General features: G+C 41.7%; 1 protein-coding gene across 1 annotated transcript in view; it reads left to right on the forward strand.

Moving 5' to 3' along the window:
* The window catches only part of HMCN1 (hemicentin 1), a 291,307-nt gene that overhangs the window by 71,677 nt on the left and 193,874 nt on the right, over window positions 1-25,756 (forward strand). Inside the window, exons 11-19 of the mRNA XM_056867441.1 lie at window positions 6,294-6,569; window positions 13,701-13,842; window positions 14,811-14,942; window positions 15,601-15,710; window positions 16,409-16,567; window positions 17,559-17,753; window positions 18,649-18,747; window positions 19,632-19,759; window positions 23,365-23,509. Coding sequence (XP_056723419.1) covers window positions 6,294-6,569; window positions 13,701-13,842; window positions 14,811-14,942; window positions 15,601-15,710; window positions 16,409-16,567; window positions 17,559-17,753; window positions 18,649-18,747; window positions 19,632-19,759; window positions 23,365-23,509 — 1,386 coding nt within the window. The remainder of the gene's footprint in view (window positions 1-6,293; window positions 6,570-13,700; window positions 13,843-14,810; window positions 14,943-15,600; window positions 15,711-16,408; window positions 16,568-17,558; window positions 17,754-18,648; window positions 18,748-19,631; window positions 19,760-23,364; window positions 23,510-25,756) is intronic.

The raw sequence follows: 25,756 nt of genomic DNA on the forward strand, positions 1-25,756 counted from the left end.
ACAGTGAGTAAGGGCACAATTCCACAAATTACCCTGGACCTCCTTGGTATACTAACCTCTAGGCTTGAAAACCAATGATTCAGTGTTTTTGCTAGGAGCTACAGTGAATGTTTGCTGGGAAATTGCTTCAGATTAGCATCGCCAACTCAGAGCAGCTTGCTAACTTTATCTCAATGAAAGTTGTTTCCTGATCTCAGATAAATGAATTCTGTAAAAGAGATCATAAATAACACAATGTTTTAGTGCCAGAAGCAGATGGAAAGTCTCTGAAAGCAATTATCTTATTGAAGTTTTCGGTGTGTGATGAGATGATGACTCAACAGATTAACAACACAAGGGGTTTTTCTTTGGAAGGCAATAAGTTTGCTCCAAATTTTCAAACAATGAGACAGCATCAGCCAGTTGAGCTACATTCAGCTAGAGTTTTAAATATGTCTGTAAATGTCTTGAAAGAATTTCACAGTAAAAGACTCGCCTCTGAGATGATACATGCAAATTTGTAAATCATCCTGTATGTGAAAATTTACTGCTGTCATGGGGGCTTGTTTAGTTAAGTGTTATAAATCTTTCAAAAGACATCTCATAAGAATGAACGAGTGTGAAATGATGAGTTTTAATTAAAAAGTAAATAAATTTCCTCCCTTTAATGGTACAGCTCCCAGCCAATAGGCCGAGAGCTAACCGCATTGAACTGCTAGGTAGATTTTTTAAAAAATATTTTATTTTATATAATTAATTTCATCGTATATATGTTCTTTAAATTCTCCTCGTGTCTCTTAAATTCTAATAAACCCAAAATAAATTTCACTACTGGAACTGAGATAGCTGGATCACAACCATCTAGCAGAAATTTTCGCTTATTAGCGACAGGCATGTTTGTATCAGGAATAAGTGGATTAATCAGCCATGTTCTTAATTGCTTATATCTTCTACAATAAAATAAGACATGCTCCATGGTTTTGGTAGAACCAGTTCCATATCTGCATGGACTCTTGGAGTAGGGCTTTTTAGACTCGCACCCACTCAAAACGGCTGTGGGTAGTACATTGAATCTGCCTAAAAAGAAAGCTCTTCTGTAAACTGGGATGGTTAAGAAATCAATAAGAATGTGAATATGTAAACCCAAAAAAAGTAGGAGAGGCACAGTCAGCGCCATCACTGGTTGGATCAAACGGTCCAACAAAGTCTCTGGAATGCAGGCGGCAAAGGCTTAGAGCGGCAATGCAAGACCGAAGGCGAAGCAAGAGGTTAACAAGCCAGTGTAGAACACGAGCCATCAGTGATAATGAAGATGGATGTCTTCCACTGGGCTTGCTCAATGAGCAATAGCTGGCCTGCTACCGCAACAAGATTTCAGCAGGAAGCAAAACAAGCTTTGTGTGGGAGCAACTAGTCGCTACCACGTTGTGTACTGTGTGCTTCTTGATCCCCTGAACTTCTTTGGGCTGCCGTTACCCTGACCTCGAAACTGAACCTGACGCTGAATTTGGATTGCCCCTCTGATACTGACGCTTAGGACTTGGATCGAAATAAAACGGTGCCTGACCTTGGACTGGCTTTCGGATTACGCTGTCTGCCTCTGGCCCTTGTATCAGCTGGCATCCCAGACAGATTGCTCCCACCCAAGCACACCCACGTGCAGCTGCCAGATGAAGACAGACACCGTTGCAGCCAGCCTGACAGCATAGAACAAGGCCTTACAGGACCAAGTCACCCAGTTATCGCATGCTCTGAACCAGCTCCCGCGGCAGCAACACCAGCCAGTCCCCACTCCGGTTCTAGCCATGCCTTTACCACCTGGAAAGTGCCTGGTGAGTCACATCATAAGGGGATAGGAAGGCTCTTCCAGTTTTTGGGTTTTTTTTAGCTCAGTGCCAGCTGTATATTGAGCTCCAGGCCTGGGACTTTCCTGACAGGACCAAAGAGGCTTTATTATCAGCCTTGGAAGGGGCAGGCTGCTAAATGGGCCACGCTGTTGTTGTTCAGCCAGTGCTGAGCAACTTCGGAGGGTTCCTAACCCATATCAAAAACTCCTTCATGAACCCGCAGAAGGCAGAGAAGACCAACCGACGGATTCAGCATCTGAAACAGGGCAAGGGAGCTGTGTCTGTATACACCACAGAGTTCCAGCTATTGGCCCAAGATCTGGAGTGGAATGAGGCAGCTCTCATGGACCAATACCTAGAGCAGGGGTGGGGAATGTCAGGCCCGGGGGCCGTTTAAGGCCCGCGGAATCATTTGGTCTGGCCCTTCGTGGGTCCTGGCAGATCTCTCAGAAGGATCTAAGACTGGTGATCCACCCCCCCCTTGGACAGGAATAGCCTCTGTTCAAGGCAGATGTGAGTTTGTTTTGCCAAGAAAAGGAACATTTTGCCTCCTTTGCAGAAGAGTCGTTAGCTATGGAGCTGCTAGGACCGCCCAAGAAACTAATTTTTAAGTTGATAATTTTGTATGGCCTGCGAATGATGTTATAAATATCCAAATGGCCCTTGGCGGAAAAAAGGTTCCCCACCCCTGACCTAGAGGGACTGTCAGACAAAATTCTGGATAAGCTGGCATGGATAGACCTCCCTGCTACCCTCTGGACCTTGATGCTGTTATGCCTCTGCATTGATGGATGGATGCCTGGAAGCAAGCACAAGGGGAGGCACAACAGCGGTCAAGTGCCCTAGTTAGTCTGCCTGCTAGGCCCAGCAACTGCGCCCGGGTCTCCAACAGGGGAGCCCTGCGAGCATATGCCATTGGGAGCTGCCTGTCCTCGCTTGCCAGCAACAAGAAAGGACAGGCGGGGGACCCAGAACCTGTGTCTGTATTGTAGGGGCCCCAAGCATTATGCTAGGCAGTGCCCTGAAAAACGAAAACCATGCCTGCTAGCGGGAAATGACCAGCCCCAGGTCAGCACGGGTCATGCGACTTGGGGCATGGTGCCCAATCCAATGGCCCAATCCTTCAGGAGCAGGGCAGCTCATGGTTCCAGTGAAGCTGTTCCTGCCAGATGGTTGCTGCCTCCAGGCTGATGCCATGGTGGATTCAGGGGCGTCGCGCAGCTTCACAGATGGCACATTTGCCAAGCAACTCCAAGTTCCATGGCAGGCCACAGAGAGCCCAGCCCTGGTGGAGGCCATTGATAGCCATCTCCTGCTATCTGGTCCAGTGACTCGAGAGATGCATACACTCACCCTACAGGTGCAGCACCATCTGGAGTAGATCCGTCTGGATGCGGTCCACATGCCCCATTTCCCAGTTGTGTTGGGCATGTCCTGGCTGGCCCTCCATGACCCAGTTGTAGCAGCGTTAGACATATATAGCCTTAACATATATCAAATGCTTGCAATATATGTTAATTAAAGTTGATCTCCTGCCGGGAACCTGGCATGTATAAATGATGCAATGTTTTGGTTTCACTGAAGGTTACCAGTTAGGCAGTAGCAGAATGAGTTCAGGCGCTCTGCCAATATGTCCTTTGCTAAAATAAACAAAGATAAGAACGTAAAATTTCTCGTCTCTTTAAACCCTTTAGTGGGGGTAATAGGGATTCATAGAGATTCATTATTCTATGTACATCAGCATAGTTTCTCACCATATTATATTTAACTCAACATTGAAAATCTGATTATCATGTATATCTATATCAGTTAACCTTGCTGATAGATTAAAGGATACATTTTGTTTTGAGATAGTTTTAAATCCTTAAAGAGATGTAGTGTAAAGATTGTTTTCTCCAGGGGAACTGATCTCTATCACCTGAAGATCCGTTGTAATAGCAGATCTCCAGCCACCACCTTGACGTTACAAAAAATAGACACTTCTGTGCAATAAGAAGCTAAACCCAAAAGCACACAGAAAACCATGTAAGCATTTCTTAATCAATCTCTGATGCACCAACAATCATATATACATACAAGTTACCATATCCACTATCCAATAAATATGGAAAATATATATACACAAAATGATGTTATTTGTGTATATATATTTTCTATATTTATTGGATATTGAATATGGTAACTTGTATGTTTATATGATTGTTGGTGCATCAGAGATTGATCAAGATATGCTTACGTGGTTTTCTGTGTGCTTTTGGGTTTACCTCCTGGATGTTGACAACCCTAGCCATGGTGCCCATGGGCACCACATTGAAAACCCCTGCACTGAATGATGATTTGTATCTGACTATGTAATTGAAGAAGTTAACATCTGAATCCATGCAGAAAGGGAGATATTTGGCTAAAAAAAAAAAGATTGCATATTTTATATTGTAATCTAGTCTGTTACTAGAGACCTTTGGATGAATGTTTAGTTGGATAGTTCACCTCAATATGTGAAAAGCAGCCTTTCCCTTTCCAACCTGTGAAAAGCTTCTGCTGAAGGAAATGATTTCTGTCAGTGGAATGGGACTTCCTCCACTCTTCAATTCCTGCTGCAACCCAGTTATGTTCCTGTGTAACATGTGCAGGAACAGCATGAGGGAGAAGGTGGAAGTCGATGGATGGAAGGAAGAACTGTCCACCCCTTGGGTTAGCAGAATTTTTTCACAGGATCAAAAGCCTGTACTTCCTGGAACCCAAACTTCCTCAGCTTGTGCCAATAGAGAGGTACAAGGGTTTTTTCAACCCGTTTTGCTTAGCCTTCAACTCAACCCTTTCTGCACTGGATGGAAAGTAATTATTTTTTGTGATCCCCTCCTATGTGGTCTCCTCCTTTCCTAAGTTACTACAGAGGTGTAGGAAGGAATTAGGCTAGCACATGTGGTCTGATATGATAGCAATAGTTCCAATCACGTAGATCTGAGACACTTGAATGAACATTCAGCAGCGGTAATATCTAGTACCACCATAGCTGGAGGAAGTTTTGTCTTCCTGGGGGGTGAAAGTAAGTCAGTACAGGCCAGTATAGCGTATCAGTAAGAAAGCAGCTAAAGCAGTACCTCCCATCTTCTGATTCAATTAATCCCTCCCCAAGAGACAGTGTTTTGTGTGGGGTTTTTTGCCATCAGGTCACAGGACCTATGGCAACTCCATAGGGTTTTCGAGGCAAGAGACAAACAGAAGTGGTTTACCATTGCCTGCCTCTGCAAACCTAGACTTCCATGATGGTCCCCCCATCCAAGTACTAACCAGGGCTGAAGTTGGTTAGCATCTGATATCTGATGAGATCTGGCTAACCTGGGCTGTCCAGGTAAGGAGACGGTACTGGTGAGAAATTTAAGTTACTTTCTGCACTTCTGATTACCTACCATGTCCTGCTGCCACGCTTCATCTCCCCCTCCCAAGGTAAACAAAGGTATCCTTAGTTCCCTGCTTCTTCTGATATAGGGTGAAACGTAAAGCTTATCTCCTCTGATCTGGAGTACAAATACTCTAAAGATTTTTTTCTTTTCAAAACAGACTTCAAAAGTGATTTCTTAAGTATTTTTTACTATACTGGATTGAAACAGTGGATCAGAGATTATTTCTTCCATCAACTGTGTAAAATTGTTGGAATCAGGTCAACATTCCTCCACTGCTAAAACAACAAACACTTGAACATTGTTTTCCCCTCCTGCTATATTAAATTTGAAAATGGCATCTGGCTTGTTAGCTTGTATACCCCATGCCTTGAATGTGAGAAAGTTTTGCCTGGGAGAGATCCAGTGGTTGGTCAGCGCTATTCATAAACAATAGGAAGGATCTTGGAAATGGATTCCAAATTTTACTCTAAGAAAACCTAAACCATGTCAAGAAAATTTTCACTGTTGTCTCAGATAACAAAGTACATATTTGTAAGAGGGAAATCCTGTTTTGTTTGCCTGGTTTGCTCTGAGCTTGATATTAGAATTTTTGTAAAAATTTGAATTTGATGGCTAAAACTTGAAAAAGAGATGGAATGATCTATATGATCTGTATAGACTGAAGGTGGACATTGATAGCAAATTATAACTGGGAAGCACGGACACACAAACTTCATTGATTAAACCCAAGTTAGGAATACTTGTATTCTAACATGAGTTGCCCACTTCCCAGTCTATATCAGTAATGAAAATCAGGGATGTTTCCCTTTTTAAAACAGAAAAAATAATTAAGTGGTCATTCTTATGAATCCATTCATGAGGCACTGAGTGTTAATCCATATTGAATAATAGAAAACCCTATTTATCTGGAGTCTTGCTCTGTGGTACACTTAAGCTACTGGTTAAGTTGGCCTTAAAAATTGAACTGCGCTTTACCAGGATGAAACACTCCGTTCTTTGTGAACGAGTAATTAATTAAGGCTTCTTCTGCTCTTGCCTATTCTCTTTTCTTTCATTTCCACAGAACCTCCACCTATCATACGAGTCCCTAATAATGTTACTGTCACTCCTGGTGACCGAGCCATCCTGACATGCTTAACTGTGAGCACAGTACGGTACAATCTTACCTGGCATAGAAACAACCGGGACGTGAAACTTCTGGAGCCCACCCGGATACGGATGATGAGCAATCTGTCTCTCGAGGTCAAAACTGTGAAGCTTTCAGACGTCGGAGAGTACAGCTGCATGGCTTCTAATGAGGGTGGCTCCTCTGTGGCATATGTATTCCTTACAGTACAAGGTAACATGGAAAGAGCAATTTCATATTTCAGGGTGGGAGTGGGGCAACAGCTTCCCTTTTCTTTTTCCAGTTCACAACTTGGCTTTTAGGTACTTCAACAAACGGACACTGGATATTTATACCTCTCTTTTCTCTGGAATTGGGATGCAGAGTGGCTAACAGCATCATTCTCCGCTCCTCCGTTTTATCATCACAACTACCTTGTGAAGCAAGGTAGCCTGAGAGAGAGCACCTTGCCCACGATCACGCAGTGAGATTCCATGGCAGAGCAGAGATTCAAACCCAGGACTCTTAGATCCTAGTTGGACAATCTAACCACAACACCACACTGGATTTGTCTGCACCGCTCCCAATTATTTGTGTGTATTTGTTTTTTAAAATGTATAAATCTTTTTTAGATTCTACCAAACACCTAAAGCACAAGAACAAAGCACAAGAACTCATAATAAGGAAGGTGAAATCTGGAGTAATTGTGATATGAAGTAATTTGACAAGGAAGAGGAGGACAACCCGTTTGGCCTATTGATTATAGTGCTTTACTAGGACCTTGGAGACTTGCTACAAAGCTGCATTCTGCCATGAATCTTGCATCACACTCTCACGGCCTAACCTATCTCACTGGGTTGTTGTGGGAGTAACATGGGGAAGGGAAGGGAGAATGATGTATGTCATGAGCTGCTTTGGAGGAAGGATAGGACGAAAACATACTAGATAGAAATGATCATCTTATTCTTTTTTTGTTCCCTTTATGCAAGTACCCAGAATCCACTGTAGGTGTCTTTTACTTAGCATGGTGAGACGACCTTTGAGAGCTATTTATCTGTCACAGATGTATCCCTTCCACCAAGGAACTCAAGAATGGCATCCATGGAAATATCTCATTTTATCCATTTTACTTTAACTAAATAAAAGGCACAGCATTCAAAATGCAACACAGCTGCTGGAAGCTTGGAAGAAATTTTTCTGCTGGAAGCTTGGAAGAAATTTAAAACTAGGGATATTTGGCTGTAAAAAGAAAGCCAGTCTTGACAGAAGGCTTACGCTTTCTTAACTGGGAGCAATCAAAGAAGATGGGATGAATATTTGGCCTAGCTGCATATTTTTGTTCAATCTCTCTCTCTCTCTCTCTCTCTCTCCTCTCTCTCTCTCTCTCTCTCTCTCTCTCTCTCTCTCTCTCTCTCTCTCTCTCTCGCATCCTATTTCGAACATGAAAGAGTCTTTTAGAATGGAAAAAAAAACCTTCAAAAAGTCACTTAATCTCTGCCATGGAAACCTGCTGTGAATAATAATTAGCAATTACAGGGCGGCCCTAACATCTTTGTGTACTTTCTAAATCAGTAGGTATACAAAGATGTGGAGGGAAGGTGGCATGGCATAGCCTGATCTCGTTAGTTCTCAATAGCTAAGTAGGGTCGGTGCTTGGAAGGGAGACCACCAAAGAAGACTCTGCAGAGGAAGGCATTGGCAAACCACCTTTGCTTCTCACTTGTCTTGAAAGCCCCTTCATGGGGTTGCCATCAGTCAGCTGCAACTTGACATTAATTATTCTCAGCAGGCTTCAATATGGGGTGATTAGATGGCCTTTTAAAGTTTGTAATTTACACAGAAAATACAGATGTCTGGAGGGAAGAATTTGAGACCGCACCATGAATCCCACAAAACTATGAGAATGTACAACTTCAGCAATCCCTCTTTTCTCAGATGGTTTGGTTAGTCAGTCACCTGTGTGGCCAGATCAGGAACAAAGATGTTCCTCTATCTGGAGGAAGAGAATAATTTGTCAGGGATGCCTTTTAGAGGGTAGGTTGGAGGAAATGCAGGTAGAATTTCCATGTTCCATGTCCCCAAGCTCATACCCAGAAAACCTTCTTGAACTCTAAGGTGCTACTGGACTCAAATATAGCTGATCATGATACTAAAGAGTCAGAAACTTGGTGTCTTTCCATACAATATGGAATGTGTAGTAGCCTGGCTATAAAAATTCTCTGAGGAAGTTACCTGAACTTGTATCTATCTGACGGATGGCGGCTGAAAAAATTAGTTTGTGTGTATTTTGAACATGACCAGAAGAGAACGGGAGACCATTCTGAGCTGCTTTGAGAATGGTTTCTGGCTAGCAGAGCCAACTTTTAGAAGCCTTAAGGTACTAAGCTAGCTTACTTCCTACCTGCTCTACCTGTACATTTGTAAATAAATATGAACCTGGGAGAGGGAAGCATGTAACAATAATTTTCCATCACTCCTCCTCTCATCCCAAGCCACATCTGGCAAATACCCCCCAAATGAGGTCTACTTAAATGTTACCAGAGCACTGTGGTTGTCAAAGTGGTTTGTGTGTGTGCGTGCAGCAATTGCTATGTGGGACAAATGATTTATCCAGACTGGTGGAAATCCTCAGTTTGGAAGGTGGGTAGTTGGGATGTTTAAAATGGCCTAAACAAGGAGAAATGCTATTTCACACAAATGGCTCTCCTTTCACATCATACTCGCTTCTTGTTCCGTATATGAAAAGTATTTGTTCCAGCCTCAATTTGTTTCAAAGGAAAGGATATATAGAAGCTAGTTTCTTTAGTTCTGGTGTCTCTGTTTCCATTGTGAAATGTTGGACCTAGGGAGGAAATCATTCCTGGGGTTCTGTCCTGTGTCAAGAAAATGAAGAGGACTGCATGTGTGTGAGAGAGACCCTCCCCCAATCAAGAATATTTGAAGAAAATAAATTATTCCAAAGCTGGGTTAAAATTCTGGGGAGGGTATTCATGGAATTTGTCATTTCTCCTATTTAAAAAAGCAAACCTGACACGGGGGCGAAAGCATCCCTGTTCGTTCTCTGCCCTTATTGTGTCACTGGCTACTACTGGGACAGAAAACAAAGTTAATAATTGCTACCAGATGTCTCAAGATCTTGAAGCATGTTTTGTTGACTTTCCACAAGGCCAACTGCTATAATGTGCAAAATATGTGTCTTAATCAAAGGCCATTATTTCTGTGCGCTTCTTTTGCTGTGTAATAAAATAACACCACATTGTCGGAAGAGGTGCTGTTTGGGCACAGTGTGTACTCCCATTTAAGCCAATCTCAGTTTCCTAATGTCAACAGGAGAGTAGATCTTCCTCAGACCCATGAAACATTTCAAGCATCTCCCCCCAAGTCTATTTTGGCAAGGTTTAAAACAGAATCAAAATAGCCTAGGCAGCTGTGCACATGGCAAATCACTTTAGAACAATCTTGTCATATACACTAATTTTTTAAAAAATCTGGATTTGATTCGAACCCTTTTACTAGAACCATTTATCCTGCCAGCTGTCTCTCTTCCCATGATCTTAGAACGATTAAAGTTCCTTCATCCTTTTCTCGGCAATCATGTTTGACGTAGCTGTACAGTGTCCCCTGTAGCAAAAACTTCAAGTGTGAAGAGCAGGTGTACCCATCTAAGCACTTGGGGACATGGATGGGGTAGGCAAGGATCATTAAACTTCTGATATAAAGAACTATATCTGCTCTTCAAAAATCTGCTGCAGGAAACACCAGTATAGCTACAGCCAATGCGATGGGTGAAGGGCTTAATGCTGTCCTGACACTTCTTTTTGAAGCAAACAAAACACATGCCATGTAGGAATGGAGACTGAAAGCGAGCTGTTAAGGAATAGAAACAGAACACATTCTTATATTACCTTATTTTTTTATTTGCACCATAGCTATACCATAAGAAAATGCTTCTATCAGGTGAACCGTATGTCAATCTGTCAGTGAATCCAAATTGTACAAAAAAGAGCACCAGATTATGTAAGGTGCAAAGCTTTGCATATGGGTCTGTCTGAATGGAGGAACCCACCTGCAACTATCTTCATGAATGAGTGTTGTTTGTATTAATGACAGTGCGACTGTTAAAGTTAAGATCATGCACTATCCTGTAAATGTCCCTGTTGAGACAGTGGGCATAAGGGAAAAGCAGATCATTTGCACAGGGGTGTAACTTATGCCAAAAAAAATTAATTTCAATTTCATAGTTTTGCCATGATACAAATGAAAAGACCTGCATTAAACGAGTGTCTAAAAAAAAAAAAAAAGCTATAGAAATATTTAGCACCAGGGAGTTGTATTTAATGTGATTTCCATATCTGCGAACTCATTAAAAGCCCTAAGGCATCTGAGAGGAAAAACACTGCACAGCACAGATAACATTTCCAGGCGCCCTTTTTTTTTGTTTCAATAAATGAACAATCACATGAGCATTCCTTTTAGTTGCAAGATTTGATAGATGAGATAGAGGTTCTGTCCCATGAAAATTAAAAGGCAATAATAGTTTGGTGCTTCAACAAACTTCAGTTAAATGGTGCCTCTAGCTAATACATCATTCTCTTAAAAATGGTATCTTTGAAATCTATTGCTTTCCACCTTGATCCCAGAGTCTGAAGAACTGGATTCAAATTTAGTTGATGACAGGTGAAGTTCCAGACGAATTGGGAAAATAAAAAACCAATAAGTCTCCTCCAGGTTCTGACGGCATACACAGGAGGATTCTTAGGAAACTCAAATGCGAGATTCTTGATCTACTAACCAGTATATGTAACATTTCACTAAAATCGGCCACTGTCTCAGAACATTGGAGAGTAAGAAATGTACACCAATTTTTAAAAATGGATCCAGAGGGGAATCAGGAAATTACAGATTAGTTAGCTTAATGTCTGTCCCAGACACATTAGTAGAAACTGTAATTAAAGATCGAATTATTAGGCACATAGAGGAATTCATGGCTTCTGCAAAAGGAAGTCCTGCTTCACCAACCTTTTGGAGGCTTTTGATAAGGTACCTCACCAAAACCCTTAAGTAAGTTTAGCAGTCATGGGATAAGAGGTCAGGCCCTGCTATGGAATAAAAATGGGTTAAATGAAATGAAGCAGAGAGTAGGAATAACTGAACAGTCCTTTCAATGGAAATATGTAAGCAGTGAGGTCCCACAAGGCTTGGTCTTAGAGCTGGTGGAATTTCATTTGTTCATACATGATCTGGAACCAGGGGTGAGCTGTATAGTGGTCAGATTTGCAAATGACAAAAAATTATGCAGGATGGTTAAAACTAAGACTGTGAAGAGCTCCAGGAAGATCTCAAAAAATTAGATGAGTGCGGCAAATGAATGTAATTGAAGATAAGTGTAAGGTGATGCACGCTGGAACAAAAAACCCCAACTTTTAATTACACACTAATGGGATCTGAACTTGCTGAGACTGAGAGGGAAAGAAACATTGGGGGCATAGTGCAATGAAAATGTTAACCCAGTGTGCCACAACAGTGAAAAAGGCAAACTCTTTTCTAGGGATTATTATGAAAGGGATTGAAAAATAAAATAGACAATATTGTAATGACCTATGTAGATCTATGGTGCCACCTCATTTGGAATACTGTGTGCAGTGCTGACCCCATATCTCAAAAAGGATTTTGCAGAGCTTGAAAAAGTACAGAAGAGGGCAACCAAGATGATTAAGGGGTTGGAGCATCTTTTCTATGAAGAAAGGCTGAAAAGTCTGGGGGAAAGTGTAGAAAAGAGACAACTAAGCCCTGGTTTAATAAACTTCCAGGCTGCTCCGATGCGCAGTGGGCTAAAAAGCTGCTCACAGATGAAAATCCTAGAGTCTCTGTTGATACTGCTAAGTTTTGTGCTGCCGCTATTAAAATGCGGCAACATTTCTTTGGTAAAGTTGCTACAAATAATTTTACAGTAGACTAAAAACAGATTTTTCATAGCAAGTGTTTTAAGGATCAATTTGTGTAGCATTATTGTAGGATCACTCTTGCTTTGTTGTATTTTTTATTTGTTTGGGCTGTTGGAAATCATTTTGTACATGCTTCTGGGTATGTTTGGCTGTAAACTGTATTTTTACTAAAAGATAAAAGATGAGCCAACTGAAGGGGCATGTGAGAGAGGTTTATAAAACTATGCATGGGGTAGAGAGAGTGGACAGAGAACTTTTTCTCTCTCTCAAAATAGTAGACCTCAAGGATATCCAGTGAGGCTGATGGACTATAGATTCAGGATGGACAAAAGGAAATACTTCTTTACTCAGTGAGTGGTTAAATTGTGGAATTCTCTGCCAGAGGATGTAGAGATGACCATTGAAAAGGGATTAGACAGATTCATGAAGGATAGGCATGCAATCCTGAATGCCCCCCCCCCCGGAGCCACATAGAAGTCGGTATGACCCCTATGCCAGCGTCCATGCCACTTTGCGCCATGCAAAGTGGTGCCTACGCTGACAAGGGAGCGCGTATGCCAGTCCCCAGGGAGCAATGCAACAGCATGGGACTCGGGCACCGGCGCTGCCGCGTTCTCAGAAGCTAATGCCCGCGGGCATTCGCTTCTGAGAACGCGGCAGCGCCGGTGCCCGAGTCCCATGCTGTTGCATTGCTCCCTGGGGACTGGCATACGCGCTCCCTTTGCACTGTGGCAGAGCATACAACGCCCCTTTGCACTGTGGCAGAGCTACACCAGCAAAATAGCCCCGTGTAGCTCAATGGGCAAGTTTCACCGGTTCATTATTTAAAATCCCTTTAAACCTTTTTTTTCTGGCTGGGAAGCCTCTCAGGCGGTTGCGCGGCTGTGCCATTCCCGGCTGTCCTGTATCTACTCCCCGGCTTTATTTATTCTACTCTAACCTTTATCCTTTTATATACTGCAGATTGTACTATGCCAGTGAAGGTATTTGAAATTTGAATTTACTCCCCTGCTTAGGATTGCTCTGTAGGTCTATCAGTGGCTACTAGCCATGGTGACTAAAGGGAACCTCCACATATAATGGCAGTAAACCTCTGAATACCAGTGCTGGAGGCCTTTATGCTCTGTTGTTGGCTCTCCAGAGTATCTGGTTGGTCACTGTGTGAGACAGGATGATGGACTGGTCTGATACCATAGGGCTCTTCTTATGTTCTTATGTCTGCTACTGAATGCTTAGTTGGTTAGTGTGGACTTCCTTCCTCTGTCTCCTTTGTTCTCTCTGTCTTGGCTGGTTTTCTTGGATGTACTTTTAGTTTGGCAAACTTTTAGCTGGATCCCACTGAACAATCCTTTTTCATGTGAACTTCTGGTAAGACAATGCACCGAAAAGCCTAAACATTGTTGTTTTTTTAATTTTATAGATCCCCCTAAAGCTATTGTCTCTCCTAAAAACCAGTCATTTACCAAAGGATCTGAGGTATCCATCAGCTGCTCTGCAACTGGTTACCCAAAGCCAATGATTGTTTGGACGCACAATGATATGTTTATCATGGGCTCCCACAGGTACACAAACCTTTCCTCCTTTCCCCATCTTTTATTGGAAGAAAAGTTCCTGAGGCATAGTGGAAAACTGCCTTGTGAGTGATTTTAATAATGGAAAAATGCAATAGAAATGTCCTAATATAAATAAATAAATATCTGCCATGAGATATAATGAACAATGGGCCCCATTCCAAATTTCTAAGTAATGCTGGCCCAGTAAGCATCAATAGTAGGATGGCATTCCTAATCAGCACTGAATCATATTCTCTTGGGTCATCAAAGATGCTTCCTAAGCGTTCGCAGTGATCATGTCTTCACCTCACAAGCTGGCGGTCCAGTAAGAACTGCTCTGAGGAAGGGCAGAGAAGGAGAAGGCCAAGGGTGTTTGCCAGAAGCAGGCTGGATATTAGGTAAAATTTTCCAGTAAGAGTTGTGGAATTCCAGTAACAGTGGAATTGGCTGCCTAGGGAGGTGGTGCGCTCCCCCTCTCTCGCAGTCTTCAAGCAGCGGCTGGACAAACTCTTGTCCGTGGATGTTCTTGGCTGATCCTGCATTGATCAGAGGGTTGGACTAGATGGCCTGTATGACCCTTTCCAACTCTATGATTCTATGTATCACTATAGTGTTAAACCCTATAGCTATATACCTACTAATTAAAAAAAACTCTGGCAAAAAGCCTGCTGGCAGTGGAGTGGATAGGGAAATGGTGCCAAGTGTAGATGGAGTAACCCATGCCTTCCTCTCCAAAGCCTCTCTGGATACAATCGATTAGGAAAGAAGCAGGTTTGGGAAAGATCATAGTGGAGCTGGGGAAAACCTGGAAGGGGGATGACCAGACAGTGATGGCACGCAGAAGCCCTAAAAGGAACTGCTGCTGTTTGGGGTGATGTGTGGGTCTAAGCCTCTGTGCAGAAGCAACCCAAGCAAGATTGGGAAGCAAGATTGCCATTGTAACATTCAGGTTCTGAAGATGCTTTGTTGACACACAGGTACAGGCTCACTCCTGAAGGCACCTTGATTATCAGAAATACGGTCCCTAAAGATGCAGGACTGTATGGCTGCTTGGCTAGTAATACAGCTGGCACAGTCCAGGAGACATCGGTCCTCACATATATTGGCAAGTATAAAAAGAAATAGTGTTGAATCAATCACTTTCTTTAATGATGTGCTATCTATAATTACCCAGAAAGCTGAATAAGATCCATGTATAAACACAGGAAGCTTGCTTTATCCTGAATTAGATAATTGGTCTATCTAGACCATTTTTGTCTGCTTGGCAGTGGCTCTCAGTCCTACTTAAGACCCCTGTTTAAGTGGCAGTCCTAGAGATCAGACCTGTGCCTTCTGCATATCATTGAGCAATGGCCCTCCCCATTCATTCTTTGTAAACACATGAACATAAATATGCGTATTACAGGTTGGATCCATCAATCTTTCAGTAGAAGGAACTCAGGTGTTCTCCCCAGTCCCCTCCATCAGCAGTTACTTTTGACCCCCAGAAAGGGGGTTCCTATGTTCATGGGGCACATGTGGATAAACAGCTATGGGTTAGGGGGGGTTAGAGAAAAGAGGGGGCAAAATTGCTTTCCCATCTCTTTTTTGTAAGCTTAGATCCATTGATGCAAGGAGGGAGGCAATTTCGTCCCTTTCACCTTTCTCATTGCAAGGCAATGGATTTGAGTGATCTAACCCGTTATTGCAAAAGCTAGCTCTTGATTTTAAACTATGGTTCTAAGTCTCCACTAAATCTCAGTGTTTCTCTTGTTTCTTTCCAGAAAGCCCAAAGTTGACTGTTGTCAAAAAAGAACTTCTAATTGCTCTTGGAGACACAACTGTAATGGAATGCAAAACCACTGGAATTCCACCTCCTCAGGTTAAATGGTTTAAAGGTACCTATCAGCACTACTACATCTCTTTTGGGTGGCTTTTATTTTTAAGGAACTATAGTAATTTCTCCACATCAGGTTCATAGGTTTAGTTTTTCTGCCTATATACCGGGCCTAAGAGATTCACTTGATCGCTATCCCCAGGAGTTAAAATGTCAACACTCGTGGATAGTTTGTAACAGGTATCACAGACCAGCTGACTTGGATAGACCATCTCCCTATGAGTAGACCACCTCATGAATGTGAAATATGCTTCCCTACTATTCATGAATAATCTACTAATATAAGTGAGAAAAGAATTCCCACTCTTGCTGGTTGTGTAAATAGGACCAAATTCAACAAAACAATAATGATCAGAAACATCACTTTCCTGGTTATAAGCTCCATTGAGTAGACTTGGGTAGGATTCTAAATAGACCTGCTTTAGGATGGCACTAAAAATATCCTAATTGCTGAATTAAATGCTGAGGTAAATCGTCTTGTGTACACCCCAGCAAATGTTACAGGACTTATCACTTGGAACAGCTTCTGACCGGTAAATGGTAATGTTTGCAGCATTGTATTCATTTGTAAATTGATAGTGAAGCAGGAACATTTTGCTTTCTTAAATAGCAATGGATTTTTTATTGAATATATGGAAAAGTGAGCGGGAACATGTACTTTATTAACTCTTTGCTGTTATTACTCTTACCTGGATCTAGGAGATTTAGAGTTAAGGGCATCAGAATTTCTTATTATTGATGTTCATCGGGGACAGTTGAAGATCCAGGAAACGCAGGATCTGGATGCTGGTGACTACATGTGTGTTGCAACGAATGCTGCAGGAAGCACATCTGGCAAAATCACTCTCGATGTTGGATGTAAGCATCATGGCTTCAGAATTATGACATGCAAATTATATGAGCTTGTATAAAAATAAACACATCTGCATGCATTTTACTGATTATCATAAACTGTTGGCTGGGGAAGGAAGAGGCTGGTGTTTCAGAGGGGAACACTCTAGTTTCTTATTTTCCTCTTGGGCTTGTAGCCTCTTGTGCTGTTTTGAATGCTGCTCCAGAGGATCCCTGATCTTTAATACCATCTTTTTAAAAAGCATGAGGCAGCAGTGAAAAGAAGGGCCAGAACACCCTGTGCCCATTATATGTGGGGAGCACCAAGTGTGGCTGTTTGGATAGCAGCCGATTTTAATTTATTCTGGGCATAGGATTTGGGGAAGAAGGGGACTGATATGCATAGTTATAGTGGTACACAAAATACAATTCCGTAACACTGCTGGGAATCAAATGAACCTGTGTCTATTGCGATCCCGTGGGCAAAACGGCCCCACAGACAAAGGAAAGTCAATACAAACACAGACAATGGCACTAAAAATATCCACAGCTTTTGTCATTTGACTTTCAGACATTTATTTGCAGCTTATTGAGTCCCATACTGCCGCCTGGGGTAAAAGGTGAGTCCTGAATCTGGAAAGGTTGAAGACGATTGTGTTATATGGTATTTTAAATGTGCAAAATACTTTAAAATCAAATGTTTGTCTTTTCAGCTACCTTATGAGAGTTTTTATTATTGCTTCCATTCTACAAATATAGGTGTGAGGCTGAGATCTAATGACATGCTTGTCCAAGAACATCCAAGACGTACATGGCTGAGCAATGGTTTGCATTAAAGTCTTTGAGTCCAAATGCAACATTTCATTCACAGGGTGATGCTGAATCATCGGCCAACCATTTGAACATCGCAAGAAATAAAAGTTGGGAATCTTGATTCAGCCATCTTACATTGCTAAAGAAGTTCTAAAATCATATTACTACTTTTTTGTTTTCTGATCCCCCCCCCCCTTGCTGACAGCTCCTCCTGTTTTCACACAAGAGCCCAGTGATGAATCGATGGACATTGGCTCAAATGTGACGCTGGCTTGCTATGTTCAGGGTTACCCAGAACCAAAGGTGAAGTGGCAACGCGTGGATGGAGCCCTGCTTTTCTCGAGACCCTTTGCCGTTAGTTCTATCAGCCAACTCAGAACAGGCGCCCTTTCTATTAACAGTAGGTAGACAAAAATTTGCCACATTACAATTTTAGCCTCAGGAAGAAGCAACTTGTGAAAGCCTACTTGTGGCATGACTTGAAGTCATAAATGTGGGAAGCACCCTGTCTAAACAGGCATACGTTTTGCACTCATCAGCAGTCTTTCAAATTGTATCATCTTTGCTCTACATAATTGATTATCTTGTATTGGAGCAAGTAAATCACATTATGTCTTTATCTCTTACTGTGGTGATGCTCATAGTGCATGTTCTCCTCCTAGAGGACTGGAGGGCTTACTGCAACAGAGAGGTCAATAGATAATTATATTAATATTGGGGTAAATGTTGGGAAAATATAAATAATTATTCTACTGATTAAGAATTCAACTAGTTTATTTCATTAAGTTTGTGCTTAAATGCCTTTGCTTAGCCTTAGCTTGTGAGCAAGAAAAAAAATATTACAGTTTTTCATGAACTAAAACAAACTGCCAAGTATCATAGCTAAATGCAGCCTCTTGTAGTAGTAGTAAAAGTAGTAGTAGTAAAAATGTATTGCGGTGTTTTGCCAATAGAAAGTTAAAACAATTGATACAAAGATATTTCAGAAGGTAACTTAAAACTATATAGGTTATATCATAGTAGTTTAAAAAAAACATACATTCTGTGCAGCCTCTTGTAAGTTTTGTCATGTACATATTATCAAAATTAGTGGAAGTGGCTTAGCTAAATTACTTAGTGCACTATGCCTGATTTTACTGCAAGATATTAGAATGACACAATAGTCCTCCGGGTCACTTGAGAATTTTGTGATAAAGTAATATTCAACAGGAATGTATCTATTGGCACGGATCATTTTACTAGTGCAAAATTAATGTGCTAATCCTTTTGTTTTGTTTACTTTTATCTAATTTTAGATTTGTGGGTTAATGATGAAGCAACCTATATCTGTGAAGCTGAAAACCAGTTTGGGAAGATTGTCTCACGGCCAGCTACACTTACAGTGACGGGGCTTGGTAACTATCTGATGGTTTGGGTTTCATATTGGTTGGCTTACCCAACTTCTATCCATCTCCAATATTGGATCTATAACAGAATTAAAGAATTCCCAGTGTCTTTCTGTACAGAGTATACTGAGCCATAAGTCTGAAATAAAGGATGAATTAATAGTGCTATATCAGATTTACATTTGAGATAAATCTGTCTTGGTTATTACTGTTCAGCTGAATACAGCTAGTTCTCAAGCTGAGGTCTTTCACATTATCTAACACCTGATCCTTTTAAGTTGAGATGCTGGTGATTGAAGCAGATTCCCTACCACTGAGCCATGGCCCAATCCCCTACGTTATTGGGAAGTTAATAAGACATTTGGAGAGCAGAGCAGAAAAATCGTTGCATTTAGTTCTTTAACCAGATTTCTTCCATCATACGATTAAAAATAGAGCCAGTATGGTATAGTGGTTAAGAGTGGTGGATTCTAATCTGGAGAACCGGGTTTGATTCCCCACTCCTACACATGAAGCCTTCTGGGTGACCTTGGGCCAGACACAGTTCTCGCAGAACTCTCTCTGCCCACGCAGAGGCAGGCAATGGCAAATGACCACTGAACATCTCTTTCCTTGAAAACCCTACAGGGTCACCATAAATCAGCTGTGACTTGACATGTAGCTCATATAAATGATCTACATGACAAAAAGAACAAATATACTATCAGCACAATTAGCTTGTTTCTCTTGAAGTCTGATTCATAAAAATGTAATAAATGAAACTCAAACAATCGTTTGGTCTTGATATATTTTTCAGAATAGGCCTGATAGTAATATTCTTTTTGCGTTTTTATCTGAATATGCAAAATGTTATAATGTGTGCTCTCTCTCACACCCCTCTGTCTCTTTAACAGTTACCCCTCTCATTGGAATGAGTCCAGCAGCAACGAATGTAATAGAAGGTCAGCAGCTCACTTTGCCCTGTGTGCTGCTGGCAGGAAACCCCATCCCAGAGCGAAAATGGATTAAAAATGGTGTGATGGTAAGAGAGTTTTATTCACCTTGCACTGTTTTCTACTTGCTACTTGCAATATAGAAAGGCATAGGCTTGGATCCTGCCATCAGTCTCCACTAATGGAAGGCATATGCCCATCAGTGGAATGGAACTTCCTTCACCTCCCCTACTGCTGAAGCCTGAAATTTCCCCTGAAATGCTGCTTCTGGAGGCCAGGGGACTGTGGGATCCAATTAGAGCAAGGGTGTTAAACATAAGGCCCAATGACCAGATCTGGCCCCTTGAGAGCTCTTATCCTGCCCGTGAGGTAGCCCCTCCCCCTCTCAATCTGGGCTGGCGAGGCATGGCCTGGCCTGGCCCTACCATGTGACATTTATGTCATATCCGGCCCTCGTAACAATTGAGTTCAACACCCCTGAATTAGAGAGTTTCAAGAAAGCCAATGTGATGCGGTGGTGTTGACTATGGTGACCTGGGTTCAAATCTATACTTAGCTAAGAAATCTGCGATGTGACCTTGGGGAAGTCTCTGTTTCTCAGTTTAGTAACCTCTCAAGTTTGTTATGAGGACTTTGTGGGGAAGAGCAGAATTTGATCAATTTTAAGTAATAAACTGTTTTATGAAAGTGTTTGAAGGTGTATTTGCACTGACCTCCCCCCGCCCTCTCAAAATAATAACATCTGCTCAAGCTGGGGTCATTTCACACATGCAAGTGTTTCACTTGTTGACTTGCAACTGAATGTATGAAATTAGGTTTTCGGTATCCTTTGTCCCTCCCCATGAAAGCTGTTCATGTGTGAGAATGTTCAAATGGTGCCATTCATGTGGGTCTTTCCTATGGAATCAGCATTATGGAGCAGTATACATTCCTTGGCCTACCTACACGGAGGGGTCATTTTAAACATTTTCCCAGTTGTGTAGGAGCAGATCAGAGATTATAGGGCTGAGAGAACATCTAAAGAACAATTGAAAAGTATGGCCTTGTGAGGTGTTGTCCAGTGTTGTCCGATATAAAAGTTCTGTCTCCTTTACCATTCCTATCCACATGAACAGGTCGCTGTTAGATGCCACAATAACCAAGTGATATATATTGTATCATAAAAAACTTATGATTCTGTTTTCTGAAGACAGCCTAGTGTTATGCGCCTAGTGTCAGTTTTGTATCAGATCGAGCCTATCGCCACTTAAGTCCAGTCAACGATGTCTTTATTATGGAGAAATGGTGTTCATTGCGTGAGGGCATGCATTCCTGATGGATGGAAGCTCCCTCTGACCATGGATGGGTCTGAGGGGTAAGCAAAGAGAGTTTTATCAGGAAGGAGGGGTGGGGAAGGCACAAGAGTTATCTTTTCTGTCCAAAGAACAAGAAGGATAACCCCTGTTAACATTTAGCCATATGGTATAACGGAAAATTATTTGTGGTGGAACCAGTTACCTAGCAGCAGGGTTTTTTAGGCAGCAGACACAGATTTCTAGTTGCAGTGCATGTGGCCGTTCACCTTGCCCATCATATACTGCATTCAGCTTGGATCTTTTGGCATTCGATAGAGCTTTCTGATGTAATTTCTGGCTAAACTTCAAGAACCATGTACTCAGGGTTTTGTGAGAAGCTCCTGAGAGGGTAGAAAGAAGGCTGTCTGTGTCCCATGAGAGTGAGAGAGAGAGAGAGAGAGAGAGAGAGAGAGAGAGAGAGAGAGAGAGAGAGAGAGAGAGAGAGAGAGAGAGAGAGAGAGAGAGAGAGAGAGAGAGAGAGAGAGAGAGAGAGAGAGAGAGAGAGAGAGAGAGAGAGAGATCAAATTCTGAATTCCAAGGGAAAACTCGCACTGGATTCTATTCACCCAGAATTCAGCGTAGCTGTTTGTAGAGGGTTAACCTGCTGGGGACAGCTTGGTTTTGTCTTTTTCTTTCCATTCTGATGTCTCATGATGTGCCTTTGTATTTTAAGATATTGTGTCAGTCCCAGATAATAATAGCTCCAGAGTATCACCGGATGCAGACTCAACAAGGTGATCCATGCTTTGGGCTCTATTTGCATGGAATGCAAGGAATCTGTCTTCTACCTGTCCACTAGTTCTGTCCACTAGGTAGTCACTATTGTAGTAAACACCTTAATGTTCTTACACATTAGCTATGCATATAAAAGGCATAGTTATCCTTAATAAATAAAATCACTGTTTAATCTGAGTTGAAAACATTAATAGAGTTATTCTGAATCACACACACAAACCCATTACAAATGCTGCTAAATTGTGCTGTTCTGTTTCATTTAACCAGAGGCATGTGCAAATGGACATTTGTCCTTTCTGGGAATCTCTTCCCCCTCTCTGTTCCCCCTTTTCTCCATATTGAAATTGAACCCTTGGACCCATTTTTGTTGGTGTAGAAGTATGTAAACATTCAGATTAATTTCTATTTGCCAGATTAGGATTGGGCAGCAAGGCATATGAACATATGAAGCTGCCTTATTTCCATGTCCAATCATTGGTTCACTGATGCTATCATCCTGAGAGCACTTTCCTGGGAGTAAGTCACATTGAATAGACTTGAATGGGGCCCTGCTTAGAATTACTCTTTTAGTGAACAATTGTATTTATGCCATTAAAGGTTTTGTATTGTATTGTATTGTTACTCTTTTAGTATGGTACTATTATCTATTCTAATTGGCAGCAGCTCTCCAAAGGCTCATGCAGAAATCTTTCCCAGTCCCTATGAGCAATTTATTTTTAAACTGAAGATACCAGAGATTGGATCCTGGAGCTTTCAGATGCAAAACATGAGCTGAACCACTGAGCTGTTGCTCCTTTGTAGTTAATTCTCAGCTATTCTATTGCAAACTCAATGCAATCCATTTAAGAACATAAGAGCATTGCTGGATCCGCCTTTCTAGTCTAGCATCTTGACTCAAAACAGTGGCCAACCATTTATTCTGGAGGGCTAACAACAGGGCATCAAGACCAGGGGTTTTTCTTGATACTGCCTCCTGGCACTGGTATTCAGAGATTTACCACCTTTGAATGTGGCAGTTCCCTTTAGTCAGCATGGCTAGTAGATAGTGATGGACCTATCCTTGATGAATCTGTCTAATCCTTTTTAAAGCTGTCTGTGCTTGTGTCCATCAGTACTTCCTTTGGTAGTGAATTCCACCTTTTAATCACTCATTGGGTAAAGAACTATTTCATTTTACCTACCCTGAATCTATTACCCATCAATTTAGATCAGTTCGGATGGTTAGTATTGTCACTGACTCTTCCTGATGAGTCTGAAGAATAAATACAATAAATTTAGAAAATCTATTTAGATTATGCTGAAAGATTCATAGGCATTGCAACTTGTAGGGTTACATGTGAAATAAGCATTTAATCCATTTTTGTGCCCTTCTGTGTTGATATACAGTCTTTACAATGCTAAATGGTTGTGGTATTGGCTGCCCGTTTTAGCTTCTTAAGAATTATTGCATACAATTGCAAAGATATTATTGAAAGCCTGAAAGCAATGTCTTGTGGAAACATTGAAGCCAGATGTCAACAGGTGGGACTGTACTAAATTTGACTTTCTTTTGAAGTGCAGAAATCCAAACCATTGATATCCAACCTAGATCTAGCAGAGAAATAATCTGTTTCCTCTCCTTACAGTTGGTCCAGAATCCATATATTAGTGTACGCAGCGATGGAAGCCTTCACCTGGAAAGGGTTCGACTGCAGGATTCCGGTGATTACACATGTATGGCAAGCAGTGTTGCTGGGACAAACAACAAAACAACTACCGTCAGTGTCTTTGGTGAGAGAAATGTTCAGTGTTTCTATAAATTTGCAAGATAAGAATATGTTGGAACTAGGGTTGCTGGGTCCCCATTTACCACCGGCGAGAGCTTCTTTGTAGTGGTGGTGGGGGAATGATTTGTGTGCACGCAGCACACTTGCGCAATAAAGTCCCTTCTGGGTTTACCCCAGAAGTGCCAGTGATGCTCTAGCACATTCCTTCAAAAATGTGGGTTTACCCCGCAAGTGACATTATTTCAGCCCGCGCTTCTGTGCACATGAGTGGATTGCCCCCCTTCAACTGGCCTGCTTCCTCCCACCTGGCCAGCTGAGGGCCAGCGAACAGGCAAATGGATACCCTAGTTGGAACTCTAGGTGACAATATTGAAAGAAAATGCTGTGTACTGTTAGATGTGTGAAAGAAACTGTTGCATGCAGTTTTGGGTGCAGTTTAGATTTTGTTTTTTACTGGAGGTTCTTGTGTGTGAACTCCTTTTACAAGCAAAATGGCTGCTCTGCATGCAGAAGTGATTATTTGGATCCCACCAGTATCCAGTGAGATATCCAGTGAGATTTGTAAGCCAATTCAGTTACAGAGTGGCATGGGTAGAGGAACATGTGGACAAAAAGAACATGCCATTTTAAGAAGTGAGCAAAAAAAAAAAGTTACATGGCTTCCAAAAATATTTCCCTCTACCCAAATGTCTTCAAGCATAGATGGCTTCTGCTTTATTAACAAAAAGATAAGTGCTACCTAAGAAGGTTTGGTAGTGGATAAAAGGAAGCATCAACAGAAGAGAGTATGGGGCTTAAAAGAAATGAAATGTTTGGCTAAGGTTTGGGTATTTTTAAAAATACCTTTGAGAGTGGCATGCCTGCTTATAGGGTGTGAAGAGAGGTTTTGCTTTGTAGTGATCCATCTGTGTTTCAGCAACCTCTGCTTTGTGTGAGGTCACAGCTGCTGTATTCTTCATGAGTTGAAAATCCCCTTTCATGCAAAATTTATCAGGGGATGTATGTTTGGAGCTTCCCTACAAAACTGCTGAAGCATCCTTTTTCGCTTTACAAAAGGGGCCTTGTCCAGGTCGGTGTTTGTCAGTGTTTTTGCAACTGAAGGTTCTTTCTTGGATAGTATTTTGGAGCTATATCACATCATGGGGAACTGAAGAGACAAAAGGTTGTGGTGGTAAATACACAACAACAGCAGGCAGCAGTTCTGTTTCTGAACCCTTCAAAGTAGTTCTGCTTCTTGCTCTTCAAGGATGGGGTATGTCCCATAGAAGAGAATAGGCTGCTTGACGTATGCTTTGGAGAACGGGTGCAGATAGTGAACAATGAAAGGGAGTTGCGGGTTCAAAACTCATTACAGCTATAATCTCATTGGATGGCCTTGGGAAGCTACTGTTGTTCAACTCCCCCATCTGTTTTGTGGGAATTATTATAATTGACGTCTTTATTTATTCAAGGATCGTTGCAAAAATTTATGTGCAGTGCTCTGATTGTACCTATCTAGCACTATTCCTAAGTAGTGGTTTTCTTTTTCAAACACTGTCATGCTTTTTGAAGGCATCTACATTATGCTTGTTTGTGAGATATCAGGTGGCTGACTAAGAGTGCCATCCTATGCAAAGTTACTCCAGTCTAAGCCCACTGAAATGAATTGTCTTAGACTGGAGTAATTGTCCTTAGGATTTCACTGTAAGTGTTGCAAACTGTGTTTGTTACATGTATGTAAACATTTCTTCATCAACACCCCCAGGCATATGTTTTTAGACAAGGTCCATGTTAGAAAAGTACTCTGCAAATGTTAGCAATTTTTTTTAGGTCTCATTTATCTTTCCATCTCTGTTTTTAAACATATTGCAGAATGTCTTAGAGAACCTAACATAATTTTTTGGAGGACATTCTATTTTGGGTTCCCCCCCCCCTGGAAACTTTCTATGGTTTTCTCAAGAGACTAGAGGTTAGATCCTACAGATCCATTCCACTGCTGACAGTGCCTTCCCCTTGCACAATTGCCATCTCCTGGTAAAGGGGCTTTTCAGAGTCCCTTGCATCAGGGGAAGGCCCTGCGCACTGGGAAGAGAAGGGCACTGCTCTTAGTTGAAAGGATATGCAGGATCCAACCCTATCAGTTATGCCGTGTGTTTTTTCTTAACTCTTTGTCTCCCCCTTTTAATGTGAAAAATTCAAAATATGTGACTGGATGTCATTGTGTTAGGAGTTTCTCCTACTCCACTTCATTGGCTGCTGCTTAGTGTGATGG

This window comes from Euleptes europaea, chromosome 2 (genome assembly GCF_029931775.1).
Source record: "Euleptes europaea isolate rEulEur1 chromosome 2, rEulEur1.hap1, whole genome shotgun sequence".
In the NCBI taxonomy this organism is placed as follows: domain Eukaryota; kingdom Metazoa; phylum Chordata; class Lepidosauria; order Squamata; family Sphaerodactylidae; genus Euleptes; species Euleptes europaea.